Source organism: Moschus berezovskii, chromosome 27 (genome assembly GCF_049115385.1).
Source record: "Moschus berezovskii isolate FMDL1 chromosome 27, NW_MosBer_1.0, whole genome shotgun sequence".
NCBI lineage: Eukaryota > Metazoa > Chordata > Mammalia > Artiodactyla > Moschidae > Moschus > Moschus berezovskii.
The window spans coordinates 1,221,672-1,236,738 of record NC_142486.1 but is presented as its reverse complement, the minus strand read 5'-3'; the positions used below and the strand labels follow the sequence as shown (position 1 = coordinate 1,236,738).

Here is a 15,067-nt window from a genome sequence, read left to right as displayed (position 1 = left end):
CTGGGACCCATCCGGCCGCGCCCCGGGCCTGCTCCTCCCGTCTGCACCGGGCTCGTCGCGGGGCTCCCTTGGGGCTCTGATAAGCTGTTACGAAGGCTCTTTTCTGCAGCTTTATGAATGGCTCTAAATAAATTAGAGCCACTGGTTAGCCTTCATGGGTGATTTTTATTAACCTCTGGTTAAAGGAACATCGCTAGTTATAGAAGCAAGATTTATTCCTGGTAAGCCGGCCGTGCTGTGAGTGCGCAGTGCTTGCTGCTGGTGAGACGCTGAGTAAGGAGAGGCTTTGAGGGGCGGGGCTGTGACTCTGGCGTCCTTGGGGCTCCTCAGCAGTGCAGGGGGTCAGTGGAGCAGGGCCGGCTCCGGGCCTCACCTCCCGTGGCCTCGCCAATGGGGAGCACTGCGCTCAGGGGCCGCCTGCAGCCTCGCCTCCTTGGCTGCGGACGAGCAGACAGGGCCTGTCCCTCCCCGCTGCAGGCCAGGGGACGAGCTCTGTGCCTGGACGGCTGTGCCGGGAGCAGGGACTGCGGAGGGGCGGTGGCGTTGCCTTGTGACCGCTGCTCCCGGCCACTCTGCCGGTGACGACATGCACAGGCGCTGTCAGGGGCTGGGTTTGGGTTCGGTTGGGAGGTGCAGGCCTAGTTCAGCATCCGTGCCACCACAGCCTGGCTTTCCTCGCCCCTTGTGGCGGGTGCAGGCCATGCCCTTCACGTGGAGGGGCGTCTTCCTGCTTCCCTGGAGCAGTGAGCTTCGTGCCTGCCTCCCCCCGCCTCGCTCCAAGGGAACTCGGAGGCCTGTCTGCCCCCACCTCAACCCGCGGTGCCCGACTCCCCCCTCGCCCCCCCAACGCGGTGCCCGGCCCCGCCCCCCCCCACGCGGTGCCCGGCCCCACCCCCAGCCTGTATGCACTGCCTCCCGGCTTTGTGAGTGATAACCTGGGGTGCGTGCCTGTCTCTTCTGGTCCTGTCTTGGGTTTTGAAAGCACCGTTCCCAGTGTGTCTGTGGCCCAGCCGCCTCCTTCCAGCACAGGCCCCGGCGGCTCTCTCAGGCATCTTGCCCCTGTGGGGCCAACCCTGAGTGCATATGGGGATTGGCGGTGGAGCGTGTCTGTGTGCTCCCGATGGGTTCCGCTGGCTGTTGCCTCGTGTGTCTGGTCGCAGCCTTACTGGGTCTGCAGCCCGCTGGCGCCGTAGAACTTAGGCGGGCGGTGGGGGCCTCCTCAGCACGGAGCCTGAGCTGTGGTCCCTGCCCTGTGGGCGGGCTGAGGGTCGTGTCCCCTCAGGCCTGTGCCCCATGGGTGGCCGCCCCCGCCTCCCTGGCTGGCAGGCCCCATGCACCGGCCCAGGCTTCCGACCGACCGGGGACCACCTCCAGACCCTGTGACGGCGTGGCGCTGCCGTCTCTGGGCTGGGGGCCCAGATGTCCCTCCCCAAATGGGCCTCTCTGGCCACCCTCTCCGTGTGGGGCTGCGGAGACGGGGCTCTGGGCCGTGGTGAGGGCCTTCTGAGGAGGGCTGCCAGGGCAGATCTCTGCCTGGATTTTCCGAGGATTAAAGTTAATTAAAGAGCTCTTCCTGCTTTCATTTCCTTGTATCTGCCAGCTATTTACATGCTAATGCAGGCCCTGCCAGGGGGAGGAGAGAGGTGTCAGCTCCAGGCTATTATCCTGTGAGTGAGCCGAGCCCTAGTTTATGTATTTATATTGTGTCCCCGTGGGTTGTGGGAGGTGTGCAGATTCAGACACGTTTGAAAGTCAGTGACTTGGTTTTCTCTTAAAAGATATTTTCTGAACTGTCTACGTGGCTGGCTCGAGCTTTCTCCATTAAGGCTATGTCTTACACTGTGTAGTTGAATATATTATGCATGGTAATACCTTTACATAAGCGATTTTATAAATAAAAAGAATGCAGAAAGTAGGGACCAAACTTTGTTAGGTCCAGCGCTGTCTCCCCTGGGAGCCTGACTTGATGGTGATGGTAGCTTTCAGCTCAGGGACCAGCTGCCGCTGTGTCCGCTGGCTGTTAAGTCCGCCAACTGGAGGGAGAAAGGGCAGAGTGCAGACAATGGGACGTGCCGAGTGTGTGGAGCCGCGTTTCCCCACGCGGGATGGTAGGTGTGTGTGTGGGCGGGCAGCCTTTTCTCTGGGCAGTAGAGATGCCCGCCAGCCACTTTGCCAGGGTTCCCTCTGACCTCCGGGTGTGTCCCCTCTGACCTCTGTGTGTGGTGGTCTTGCTGGCACAGAACTGGATGCCTGTGGGGCGTTTTGGTGGCGGGGGGCTGGGAGAGTGGGCACTGGGGCCGTTGTGTCCCTTGGCCTCCCCCGACCCCTGGGTCCCACGTTGGTGATAGTGTTTCTGAGCCTTTATTGTTGGAGGCCTGCATTCCTTGGGCAGAGAGGGTTCTGTGACCCGAACTTGACACCCCTGGCGCCTCCTGGTCTGCTTTAATCCTGCAGGTGCGACTGTCGCCTGTGAGCCAGCAGCCGAGCCAGACACCTGCTGTCACTAAATCGCTCCTGACGGCGTCTGCTGCAGCGCCCGGCACCTCGAGGCGTTCATCGTTTGCTGTGTGAATGATCTCTGTTTCCAGGAAGAGAAGAAGACATGCTCTTTCCCATTTCTTTTTTTTTTTTTTCCAATCTTTTTTTATTGAAGGGTAGTTGCTTTACAGAATTTTGCTGTTTTCTGTCAGACCTCAACATGAATCAGCCATAGGTATACATATGTCCTCTCTCTTTTGAACCTCCCTCCCGTCTCCCTCCCCGCCCCACCCCTCTTGGTTGACACAGAGCCCCTGTTTGAGTTTCCTGAGCCACACAGCAAATTCCCGCTGGCCATCTACTTTACAGATGGTGATGCAAGTTTCCACGTTACTGTCTTCCTGCATCTCACCCTCTCCTCCCTCTGCCCACGTCTGTAAGTCTGTTCTCTAGTCTTTTTGTCCACTGCTGCCCTGAAAATAAGTTCTTCACGATTCTTCTAATTCTGTATATATGTGTTAGAATACGATATTTATCTTTCTGTTTCCGACGCACTTTATTCTGTGTAACAGGTTTTAGGTTCATCCACCTCATCAGAACTGACTCAAATGTGTTCCTTTCTATGGCTGAGTGATATTCCACTGTGTATGTACCACCACTTCTTTATCCAGTCATCTGTCGATGGACATCTAGGTTGCTTCCATGTTCTAGCTACTGTAAACCGTGCTGCAACGAACAGTGGGATACACGTGTCTATTTCAGTTTTGGTTTCTTCAGGGTATATGCCAAGGAGTGGGATTGCTGGGTCATACGCTGGTTTTATTCCTAGATTTTTAAGGAACCTCCATACCATCTTCTATAGTGGCTGTATCAATTTACATTCTCACCAACAGTGTAAGAGCGTTCCCTTTTCTCCATGCCCTCTCCAGCATTTATTGTTAGTAGACTTTTTGATGGCCATTCTGACCAGTGTGAGGTGCTATCTCATTGTAATTTTTATTTGCGTTTCTCTAGTAATGAGTGATGTTGAGCATCTTTTCATGTGTCTGTTAGCCATCTGTAAGTCGTCTTGGGAGAAATGTCTGTTTAGGTCTTTTTCCCACTTTTTGGTTGGGTTGTTTGTTTTCCTGGCATTGAGTTGCTTGTTTGAGCTGCTTGTATGTTTTGGAAATTAATCCTTTGTCAGTTGTTTCATTAGCTATTATTTTCTCCCCTTCTGAGGGTTGTCTTTTCACCTTGCTTATAGTTTCCTTTGCTGTGCAAAAGCTTTTAAGTTTAATCAGGTCCCACTTGTTTACTTTTGTTTTTGCTTCCATTACTCTAGGAGGTGGGTCACAGAGGATCTTGCTTTGATTTATGTTATCGAGTGTTCCGCCCATGTTTTCCTCTAAGAGTTTTAGTTTCTGGTCTTTCTTTTAGGTCTTTAATCCATGTTGAGTTTACCTTTGTGTATGGTGATACAAAATCAGTACACAGAAATCTCTTCCATTTCTATATACTAACAATGAGGAATCAGAAAGAGAGATTAAGGAATCAGTCCCATTCACCATTGCAACAGAAAGCATAAATATCTGGGAATAAACTTACTGAAGGAGACAAAAGAACAGAACCCAGAACATGTAAGACTCTAATGACAGAAACCAAAGACGGCCTAACAGGGAGAGACAGTCCACGCTCCTGGGCAGGAAGAAAATCAATATTGTGAAAATGACTGTATTGCCAAACACAGTTTACAGATTCAGTGTGATCCCTATCAAAGTACCAATGCCTTTTGTCACAGAACTAGAACAAAGAATTTCACAGTTCATATAGAAGCACAAAGACCCCAAATATCCAAAGCAGTCTTTAGAAAGAAGAATGGAGCTGGAGGAATCAAGCTTCCTGATTTCAGATTATACTACAAAGCTATAGTCATCAAAGAAGTATGGTACTGGCACAAAAACAGAAATCTAGACCAATGGAACAAGATAGAAAGCCCAGAAACAAACCCATGCACCTATGGGTGCCTTATTTTTGACTGAGGAGGCGAGAATATACAATGGGGCAAAGACAGCCTCTTCAACAAATGGCGCTGGAAAAACTGGACAGCTACATGTAAAAGAATGAAATCTGAACACTTCCCCATTTCTTTTGCTGAGTACAACTCAAACCCTGGATATTGTATATGAGATGAAAAAGTTGGAGGCCCGGCCTCGGGACTTGAGGAGCAGCTTGTGATGGGCTCTGCTGGGCTCCATTTGAGGTCAGCTGCCCAGATCCGCCAGAGCGTGGGACCACACAAGCCCGCTGTCCGCACCCAGCCAGAGCACTGGGCAGGCAGCGGCCGGGGAGACCAGACGTCTTCCATGATAGCGGGAGACAGGAACTGAAGTTAAAGTGTGACAGGTGAGCCTGTAGTAGAAAGGAGGGAGTAGAGGGAAAGATCAGCCGGCGGGGACGCGGATGCGGAGCGGCAGAAACGGCCCTGTGTGTGGTGGGGAGTCCCCGGAAGAGAGAGTTCAGGGCCCCTGAGGAGAGCGCGGCCGTCCTGCCCAGTGTCCCGGCAGGGGGCGGGGCAGGCCCAGGCTGCAGGGAGGTGTCGGCGCTGGGGCGGTGTCTCCCTCCCAATGGGTCTGAGTTCCCGTGGTGTGTGTCTGGCTCTGTCGCTGCTGCAGCTGGTTGCTGAGGGATCCTGTCGACCCTTCTCACTCCTGTGAGGCCTGCGGTGCTGTCTCACCGCTCACGCCTCTGCGGTAACTGCAGTCTGTCCCTTTTTCTGGGTCAGTCGGTCCAGCTACAGCTAAAGCTTATCAATTTTATTGATCTTCTCAAAGAACCAGCATTTGGCTCAGCTGATTTTCTCTCTTATTTCCTATTTCCCGTTTAACTGATTTCTTCTCTTGTCTCTATTAATTCCTTTGTCTGCTTGCTTTGGGTTAACTGCAAACGCAGTTCAGTGGGAGAAAGATAACCTTTTCCAAAAATCGTGCTGGAGCAGTGAGACATTCATAAAGCAAAAAAGTGAACCTTTTGTACAAAAATTAACTCAAGGTTAATCACAGACTTAAATGTAGAACATAAAAGTAGGAAACGTTTATTCAAAAGGGAGATAAAATCTTCAGGATCTAGGCAAAGAGTTCTTGGACTTGGCCCCAAAATGCAGTCTGTGGAAGGGAGGTTTGGTGAGTTAGACTGCAGACTTCTCCTCAGTGGAAAATCCTGTTAAGAGATGAAAAGACAGATGCGGACTGAGAGCGTCTGCAAACTGCACACCTGGGCGGAGACGCGCTCAGCACGGAGCGGCGCGTAAACCCCAGTCAGGGAACGGGCAGAGGGGTCCCCGCGGCCCAGGGGTGCAGACCGCACTCTCCATGCAGGCGCCCAGGTTCGAGCCTGCTCAAGGAACCAAGAGCCCACATGAAAGAAAGGGAAAGGGAGAATCGCTCAGTTGTGTCCCCGACTCTTTGTGACCCCGGGGACTGTAGCCCACCAGGCTCCTCTGTCCGTGGGATTCTCCAGGCAAGAATATTGCTGTTCCCTTCTCCAGGGGATCTCCCTGACCCAGGGATCGAACCCGGGTGTGAATTGCAGGCGGATTCTTTACCATCTGAGCCACCAGGATCCCACGTGCTGTCCTGCGTGTGTCCCGTGTGACAGCTGAGACCCGATGCAGTCTGACCCTGCCTGGGCGTCCACGAGCCCTCGGTGAGCTGCCTCACATTGCAGCCTGGGATGGAGGCAGCTCGTGGCTTCCGCTCGGCCTGCAGAGCAGTTGGGGTGGGGATCCCTGTCAGGCACTTGGTCTCCATGTTGAGAAGGTTTCATTTTAAATCACCGCCAGCCATTTGGGTTGTTCCATGAGCACCTGGGACTCGGATCATGGTGAGCGCTGCAGCCCAGAGCAGCAGGTCCTGAGCCCAGGGCTGTGCTGGGTGGTGATGCCCCCAGGATGCGTTCCTGCCTAGGGGCCCGCCGCTGAGCTCAGCCTCCCACTTCCTGCAGCCCTGGGCTCCGAGCTCCGTGCCGCCGCTCATGTTGGTGACCGGGCAGGTTCTTCTTCCCAGTCAGCCAGGGCCGTCTTCCGAGAGGGGGCCTGGCACCTGCAGTTGTTCTGGAGCCGGGCTGTGTCTCGTGCCCAGCTCTCCCTTGAGCAGGAGTCACTGAACGTCACTGCACTGCCGGCCGTGCGGGGGCCAGCGGAGAGGGATGCGGGGCGAGGCATGGTGAGAGCCCCAGTCGCCTGTGTCCCCGCCCCCGAGAAGGGTGTCCCCAAGGCTCCGGGCATCGTTCAGGGGTGGGCGGCCGCACCCCGGGCCCTCTGACCCAAGCTCCATTCCGGGGGGAAGTGGCGGGTGGAGCAGGCAGGCCGTCCCCCCGCAGCCGAGCTGGCCTAGCCTGTGAGGTGGCCTGTGCCTGCCTCACCCGCCCTCCCTCTCCAGCCTGTCAGCTCCGCCTAAGCCGCGGTGGGCCTCCGTGTGGCGTGCAACGCTGAGCGGGCTTGGGGGGCCGCAGCCCCCTCCCTGGCTGGGGCCCGGTGGGGCGGTGCTGGCAGCCCTGGCCCCGTCCTCCCTTGAGGGGTGCCTGCGCCGGGTGAGGCCCTGCTCTGGGAAGCTGCAAGCCGGTCAGCGTGGGTGCCAGGGAGGCATGATCCAGCTGACATAAATGAAATGGAATTGGTAAGAGAGCAGTGTGAAATCTGTCGGAGGGCTCTGGGAGGTCACGACTAATTCCCTCTCCCGCCTCCAGTAGGTGTTGTGGAGCTTTTCATCAGGAGGTTGAAGTTGCAGGAACGCGGCTGCTGGTGAGACGTACAGAGACTCACAGATGAGCCTAGGCTCATCCTTCCCCCGTGACCCGCCGGCTTGTGTGGGCTTGGGCGGGGGCCTTCCTGGACTGGGGCCTGAGAGTGGATTTGGAGGTGCCGCCAGGATGTACGCACGCTGAACCCGGGGGTCGGAGCTGCCTTTCCAGTCGGGCGGCCCTTGCCTCCAGGGGCCTGCTCTGCATCTGACGAGCTGTGAGCGATAAGACCTGGTGGAATGAGGCTGGTGGACACAGCGGTGAAGGAGAGGCACCTTGGGGGTGGGCTGGGGAGCCAGGGAGGAACATGCCCCGGCCCCACGTTGAACAGCGGGCGTGGTGGCAGGGGCCCGGGAAGCTGCTGAGCGCCGAGGTCAGGGTCTGTCTGCTCTAGCTGCCCCAGAGCCCAGCTGTGAGGTCGTGGCCATCAGAGCTCCTTCCAGCGAGCCAGCCCATTAGGGGAGGTTAAAAACGCGTGTCCTCCATTTGCTGTGACCGGGGCAATGTCTTACTTGTTTAGGAAGCATTTCCATCAAGCGCAGATGAATAGTTTTTGCCACTTTTAAGGGGGTTCCACTGCGTCTTGTGAAGCCCGACTCCTCCAGCCTGTCCTAGAGAAGCGTGTTGGGCAGCGCGTGTGCCGCATGAGCCTCGGCGGCTTAGGGAGAAGCCAGCGGGACACACACGTGGGGACACTTCAGTCAGCGTTCATTCATTCAGGCTGCTCCAGGAAGTGAGTAGAACTGCCTTGTGTTAAAATTACTCTCTAATCCACTCGTCATCCACTGGACGGCCTTTTCAACTTGAGTTGCTGAGTTTCGACTTCTCTGAAAACATTTGCCATGAGAGCCTTTTTTCCCTCCAGCCTGGGTTGAGCCGCATCTCCGGGGGCGTCTCCTGTGAGGGTCCTCAGGTGTGACCCCTGCTGCAGGGGCGGGGCCGGGGGTGCCCATGGCCACCTCTCTGCCTGCTGTTCTGGGCCCTCCCTCCTGGTTGTGGCGGCCTGGAGGGTCAGGCCTGGATCCTTGGCTCCCGCTGTGTCCCCAGGGAATGCCAGGGCTAGCACTGTCTGGGTGACCTGAGGCCCCGGGAGTTGGATTTTCGCGGGACGAAGACCTGGGGACCTTGGGCAAGAAGTGCCAGCCCTTTCCCAGAGCTCCGTGGGTGTGGGCCGGCCCCGGCTCAGCTCCACGGAGGTGTCGGTCCGCGTCTGCTCCGTTCTTCCTCCTGGCCCCGCTCTCATCACGATAATCACGGCTCCCACAGTTCCTCCTCTGCTCTCCAGCGTCTCCCTCTCTGCTCCAGACACGCAGGCCTTCCCCTCCCGGCCCTCCTTCACTGAGCGGCGTGACTCCCGGGGGCCTGGCTGGAAGTCGCTTCCCCTGCGGCCGGCCCTCTGCCGCGCCACGCCTTCGACCTTGGGTCACCTTGGCCTCCGTGCGAGTTCTTCCTGCTCGGCAGGCGTAGGAGGGGGAATTGGTCGTGGGCTGGGGTTTTTTCCCAAGAAGCTGTGTGTGTGACTGTATAGCCAGAGCCTTGCTTCTGAAACTGCACAGTATTTGTATCTTTAATACTTGCATCAGCTTTCTATCAGCGTGTGATGCTTGCGGAGGACGGCTTCCGCAGGTTTGGAACTTTGCATAAACAGACTCTGCAGCGTGTGCCCGCTTGTGTTTCTTTCTGCGGCTCAGATTCGTTTCTGTGTCACGAATGTGCCGTCCTAGAGCTTTTCCTCCTGTTGACGGATGTCTGGGTTGCTTTCTCAGCGATGGTGACTAATGCCGCTGTGACGTCTTTTCACTTGTCTTGTGGTCACGCACACACACAAGTTCTGTCTGCACATCCCTGGGAGGCTCCGTCACGTGTTCACCTGCACAGCTGGCCCGGGGGCTGTGGCGGCTGCAGCCCTGCGGTGGGGCGCAGGCACTCCGGGGGCTTCAGAGTCTTGCTCACACTTCGCGTCGTCCATGCCGTCTCACACCCTGCCGTTCCCGGAGGGCCGGCTCCTCCCGTGTTTGCAGCGTGTTGTGCCTCCCGGGGCAGGCTGAGCGGGGACACCCCTCCTGCGTTGATGGGCTGTTTGGTGAAGCCCCCTCCAGATTCACTGCCTGCCCTTTTTTTTTCGTTCTGACCTTTTTCTTCCTGATTTGTGGAATTCTTTGTATATTGTGCACCCCAGCCTTTTATCAAGTATTTGTTTGCAAATATCTTCTCCTGGCTTTTCCCTCTAACTTAACAGAGCTCTTAATCTTAACACGGTATACTCTCGCGAATGTGAAAGTTCCTTTACAGTTACCACTTTTTGTGTATTCTCTGTTTAAGAAAGCTTTGCTTGCCCCAAGACACTGAGGTGTCTTTTCATAGTATTTTCTTTAACACTTTGCTTTTTCACACATGACTTCACAACACAAAGCTTTGTCGTGTTTGGCGAGCTTGGTTTTCTGCCCACAGGAATATTCAGTTGACTCGACAGCATTTATTGAGAAGGTGGGCCTTTCGGGCTCCTTACGTGAAGCTAATCGCCCCTCTGTGTGGAGCTGTCCCTGCCCCCCTCTCTCTTTCGTGGGAACCACACTGCTGTAATCCCTGAGACTGCAGTCTGGTAGGGAGCCCACCCTCCTCGCCAGCCGACTGCCCGGGCCGACCACCACCCTCCGCATCTCCACGTCGAACTTAGAGCTCAGCCTGTCAGCCTCCACCGATAAACCTGCCGAGGTTTTACTGGGGGTACAGCGATTAACTAACGTCTTTATAATGTTAAATCTTCTGATCCATGAACGTGTTTATTTGTCTCCACGTTTTTAGGTCATTAATTTCTCTCAGTAATGTTTGCAAAGTTTTCTGGGTAGACATCTCATCTCGTAGAGTTTTTTTTTTTTTTTAATGATGATGATATAAATGGCATCTTTTCCAGGGTTTCCTCTTGGAACTCTTTTTGCCAGCATGTAGAAATGTAACTGAACGTTGGATGTTGACTTTGATCCAGCAACATGACTAAGCTTCCTTGTTTTAATAATTTACTTGTAAACGTTCTGGGTTTTCCACCTTCGCAGTTGTGTCAGCTACTATTAGTAGTTTTTCGTTTCCTTCTGATCTTCACACCTCATTCAGCTGCTTAGGATCCTCGGTGCCGGTTGGAGCAGGAACGTCAATAACTCTGCTTCTGTTTCAGGCCCTTCCCAGCCCCCCACCCCCATCACAGCCGCGGACTTGGTACGGGAATCTGTCAGATCAAAGAGGGTCCCCTTTCCTCCTGTCTGCTGAGGGGGCTTTTCCATCCTATTGTTTTAATCCTGAATAGCTGTTGAATTTTAATCAGATGCTTTTAGTGCATATTTTGAGCCGATCATGATTTTTTTCTTTATTCTGTTAATTTGGAGAATTTAATTAATTGCTTTTCAAATGTTAAAGCAAAACTGCATTCCAGGAATTAAACAAACTTGTCTGTGGATTGTCCTTTGTAAGTAATGCTTTATTTGGTTTGCTAATAAGCAGTTCAGGGATTTTGCATCTGTGTTTATGAGAGATCTTGACAGTTTTTATTTCTTACAAAGTTTCCTTAGCAGGTTTTGGTGTCATGGTTTTTCTGGCTTTATAAAATGCATTAGAAGGTTCTCCTTTCCCTTCTTTGTAAGAGTTTGTGTGAGATTGGAGATATTTCTTTCTTTAAAGTTTGGTGGAATTCACCAAGAAAGGCATCCAGACCTGGAGTTTCTGTGTTGGGAAGATTCTGTATTGGGGCTTTGATTTCTTTTAATAGCTTTGGAACTATTCAGATTTTCTTTTTATTCTTGATTCAGTGGTGATAAGCCTTTAAAAAAAAAAAAGGATTGTCTATTTTATCTAAAATTTAAAATTTGTGTGAAGTTCAGTGTCTCTTGTTAGATTTTAAAATATTTATGTGGTCTGTGTTATGTCTTCCTTTTCTGCCTCATTATTGGGTTATTTAATCTCTCTCTTGAACTATCTCATCAAGGTCCATCACTTTCATTAATCGTTTGGATGAACCAGCTTTTGGTATTATTGACTCTATATGTATCCTATTTCATTAATTTCTGTTTTTATATTTACCATCACTTTTCTTTGGTTTTTCTTGTTGAGACTTTCTCAGTCATATATGTAGTTGATTGGTTTTTTCTTTCTCTTTTAATATATCCATTTAAGGATGTAAATTTAGATGCCGAGTTCAGCGTTGATATATTGTATTTTTCCAGTTTAGTTCAAAATACTTACCAGTTTCCACTGTGACTGCGTTTATATGTATGTGTTATCACCGGCATCTCTACACGTCCATGGGACCCTTTTCCTTCTGCCGGAAGGATATCCTTTAGTATTTCCCCTTGGTGTGGCTGTGTGCTGAGGAACTGTCTGAGTTTTTCTTGGTTTGGAAATGTTTTTATTGAACTCACTTTTGGAGGGCTTTCTTGCCGGGTGCAGACACAGTGGGCAGCCTCCCGCCTACACCCTGTGACGGGTCCTCCACTGCTGACTCTCATCGCCTCTGTTCAGAAACACGCCGTCCTCTGACGCTGGCGCCTGACCTCGCCTCCCTTTCCCGTCTGAGCCGTGTATCCTGGTGTCTTCCAAGACTGGTCCGGGGCTGCAAGGCTAGCCTCTGAGCAGCCTACGTGGAGTTGCCTCAACCTCGTCCCCGGGTCTGGCATGGGCGTGAACCCTGATGGACGTAGGAGTCGTAGCCGCAGGGCAGGGCACACACGCTGTGGTCCAAAGGATGTGTGCAGACCGTCTGTCTGTTCGCCCAGGGCCTTCTCCCTCTGTCCCGCCCAGCCAGGCCTGCCCGCCCCCCAGCAAGTTCTCTGGTCCTTGAGACCCGAGGTAAGATGAGGCTGTGTTGCCCCAACGAGTCTGGGGCCATCAGGACCGCTGTTCCCTCTCAGCCTGGAGCTCTGAGGCTGGGGGCAGAGCAGGGTCACGGCCCCTGCCTTTGCGGCTGGCTGTGTCCTCCGCTCTCCCAGCCCCTGTGGGCGCAGCAGGCCCGGCCTGGGGCTTAGGGACCTCGTCCATCCCTGCCCTTCCCCTGCACCCTCAGCTCGTCTCTCCCACAAGATTGGGTTGCACCGACCACGTGACCAGCAAGGGTGGTGAGGACACACAGGATTGTGGGTGCCCAGGGAGAGGCGCCCTGCAGGGGCTGGTCTCGTCTGCACCCGGAGGGTCTGCATGGTCCCTCTGTGCTGGCCTGCCTGTTCAGGGGTGAGTGGCTGCACTCGTTCAAGTGAAAACCGGAGTGCTTCACCGCACGTGGACTCTCGTTAAAAAGTCATTATTGGATCAAGCCAGCACAGTTCTCCTGACCTCGTGACTAATGACGTAACAGTTTCTGTAAAAGGTGCAAACAGCAAATTTTCCGTTTTGTGTCTTCTTTGAGAGCCCGGAGACGTAACAGAAGAGAGCTATAGTGAGAGGCGGCATTGTGGAGATTTCCTGGTCAATAAAGGCGACAGTTACCGCTTGTTTATGAAAGGAAAGCCCCCCGGCCCCGGCCCCCACGTGCCCCCCCCCCCCCCCCCCCGCTCCATGATAATGACTGTAACCAGCTCAGAACCATAAAAGTCAATGGGAAGATATAGGATTTCAATAAAATTATGACACTTGATAACCCGTCCTGTTGGAAACAAATTTTCCACGGGTGTGTGACCAGTTCCAGTTGGATTTGTAACTTTAATTTCTCACTTATTGAATTTTTTGTCATCACCTAATGATGAAGTCTGTGATGGCGCAGCCGGAGGCTCATGAGACCGCCAAACTCGGCGGGGGAGGGCCCGTGGGCTCCCGAGGGAGGCAGTGTGGTCCTGTGAGCACCCACCTGTCTCACCTGAGGAGGGGCCCAGGCCGGCCGGGGGGCAGCGTGGAGCTCGGTGCAGGAGCGGTTGGGGCGCGTCTGTCCCGGGCAGGCGGGCCTCCGCTCACGGAAGCAGCAGCTAAGACGACACGGGCAGAGGGCCCGTGGCCTCACCCCGCTGTCTGTTCCAGGCCTGAGAACGTGCCTCGGGGCCGGTGCCGACGTGGGCTGCCCCTGCTGCTCGCCTGGTCGCTGCCCCGGCGGGTGTGCGGGCTGCGGGGGCGCCATCGTGGTGTGCAGCGAGGCTGCATGACCTTCTCCAGCAGCTGCACCCGTCATGCCCGCAGGGACGCCGTACCCGTGAACACGTGGGGTCTGTCTGCTCGTGTGGACGGATCGCTGCTGTCGCTGCGAGCCTTGCGGGCCCCAGGGCCGCGGCTGGGCACTTGGTCCAGGACAGTGTCGGTCGTCCCGGCCAGCCTGTGAGAGCCGCTGATGAGGACGGAGGCTCGGGGGGTGAGGAGCAGAGCTGGGACTTGGACGTAGTCTTGTGGACACCCTGTCTTCCTCCGGGTCCTGCTGGCCCAGGCGGAGGCCGCCCAGGTGTGCGTCCTGCTCCCCAGCACGGCCGACGCACCGCGGCTTCGCCCACCAGAAACACGGACTCTCAGGCCCCACTCGGACCTGCCGCAGCTCTCAGGACCTTTCACAGGAGGCGGGAGTGTTGTGCAGTGGTGCCCCGTGAACCTGCTGCGTGCAGGGAGCTGATACTCTTTCCTTATGTCACCTGTGTGGGCCTCGTTGGCGACGGCTGGGAGCACGGGGCGGGAGGAAGGCAGGTGCCCGTGCCTGGGAAGAGGTCCCTCCTCCACGCTTGCCCTGGCGTCAGGCCCTCAGCTGGGCAGAGACCTCCTTTCCCGGAGCCAAAGTGGCTCCACTCCTGGACGTGGGGTGGTCCGCGGTCTCCAAGACTCCCCAGGTTTCCCCTCACCAGCATCTTGGGAAGGCCCTCCCATCTGGCTTGGGTGCAGCGCCCATCTCCCCTGGGCCCTGGCCTCCTGGCTCAGGCTGTTGGCCTTCACGTCGCTGAGCTATGCCGTGACTCCTGTTGGCTTTTAGGGGTGGTCTCAGGGCCATGTGATCAGTATGTCCCACGAAACCTGAGCTGCGTCTTTACCAGGCACCGTCTTTTGTTCCAGACACGGGGAGGGGGGCCAGGAGTGGCTGGGGCACGCTGACGCCTTGAACTGTGGCCTCTCGCATCCCACGAGCTCCGAGGGAAGGGGCACCCCCACCCACCCCTCACCTGTGCGTCTCTGAGCGCTGCAGGCCCGACGGTGTAGCTTGAGGCCAGGTGGTCGGTGTGCGCCCCACCTGAGGACGGCAGTTGGGCCTGCTGCCACAGGCTGAGCTCTGCCGGGGTTTCAGAGCAGCCAGGGCCTGGCCTGGGTCCTCTGCCAGGCTCGGTTCAGCTCGCGGTCTTTGAGAAGCCTAGCAGCCTGCCCCTGGACTTGACCCCATGACCCTGCGCTGCTCTGTCTCCCATACCGCGTCGCCCCTGGCCTGACCTCCACCCTCTCACCCACAGGAGCGCGACGGCATGCGGGCCATCCTGGGCTCGTACGACAGCGAGCTGACCCCGGCCGAGCACTCGCCCCAGCTGACCCGCCGCATGCGTGAGGCCGAGGACATGGTGCAGAAGGTCCACGCGCACAGCTCGGAGGTGGAGGTGAGTGCACACTCGGTCAGGTCATCGCCAGGCTGGCGTGCTGTACTTCATGGCCGGCCGGCCGGCCAGGCTTCCCCGGTGTCGGCACTGGGGCTGTCCGTGCCCTCCGAGCGCGTCGGCAGCGTGGTCACCGCCTCACCTTGTCCTCACAGCCCCAGGCCGGGGGACACCCCGCCACCTCTCAGCCCCCATCCCCTGTGAGCCCCGACTCCCCCGGGTCCCCCGAGACTGTCGGCTTTGGGCAGAGAAGGCCCTGCCCCCGCCCTTCCTGTGGTCAG

General features: G+C 55.7%; 1 protein-coding gene across 4 annotated transcripts in view; it reads left to right on the top strand.

Annotated features, from left to right (window-relative positions):
• The window catches only part of MAD1L1 (mitotic arrest deficient 1 like 1), a 233,454-nt gene that overhangs the window by 118,780 nt on the left and 99,607 nt on the right, over positions 1 to 15,067 (top strand). For all 4 annotated transcript variants that reach the window (XM_088833067.1, XM_055410437.2, XM_055410436.2 and 1 more), the window contains one exon: positions 14,649 to 14,789. In XM_088833067.1, the coding sequence (XP_088689193.1) occupies positions 14,649 to 14,789 (141 nt within the window). The remainder of the gene's footprint in view (positions 1 to 14,648; positions 14,790 to 15,067) is intronic.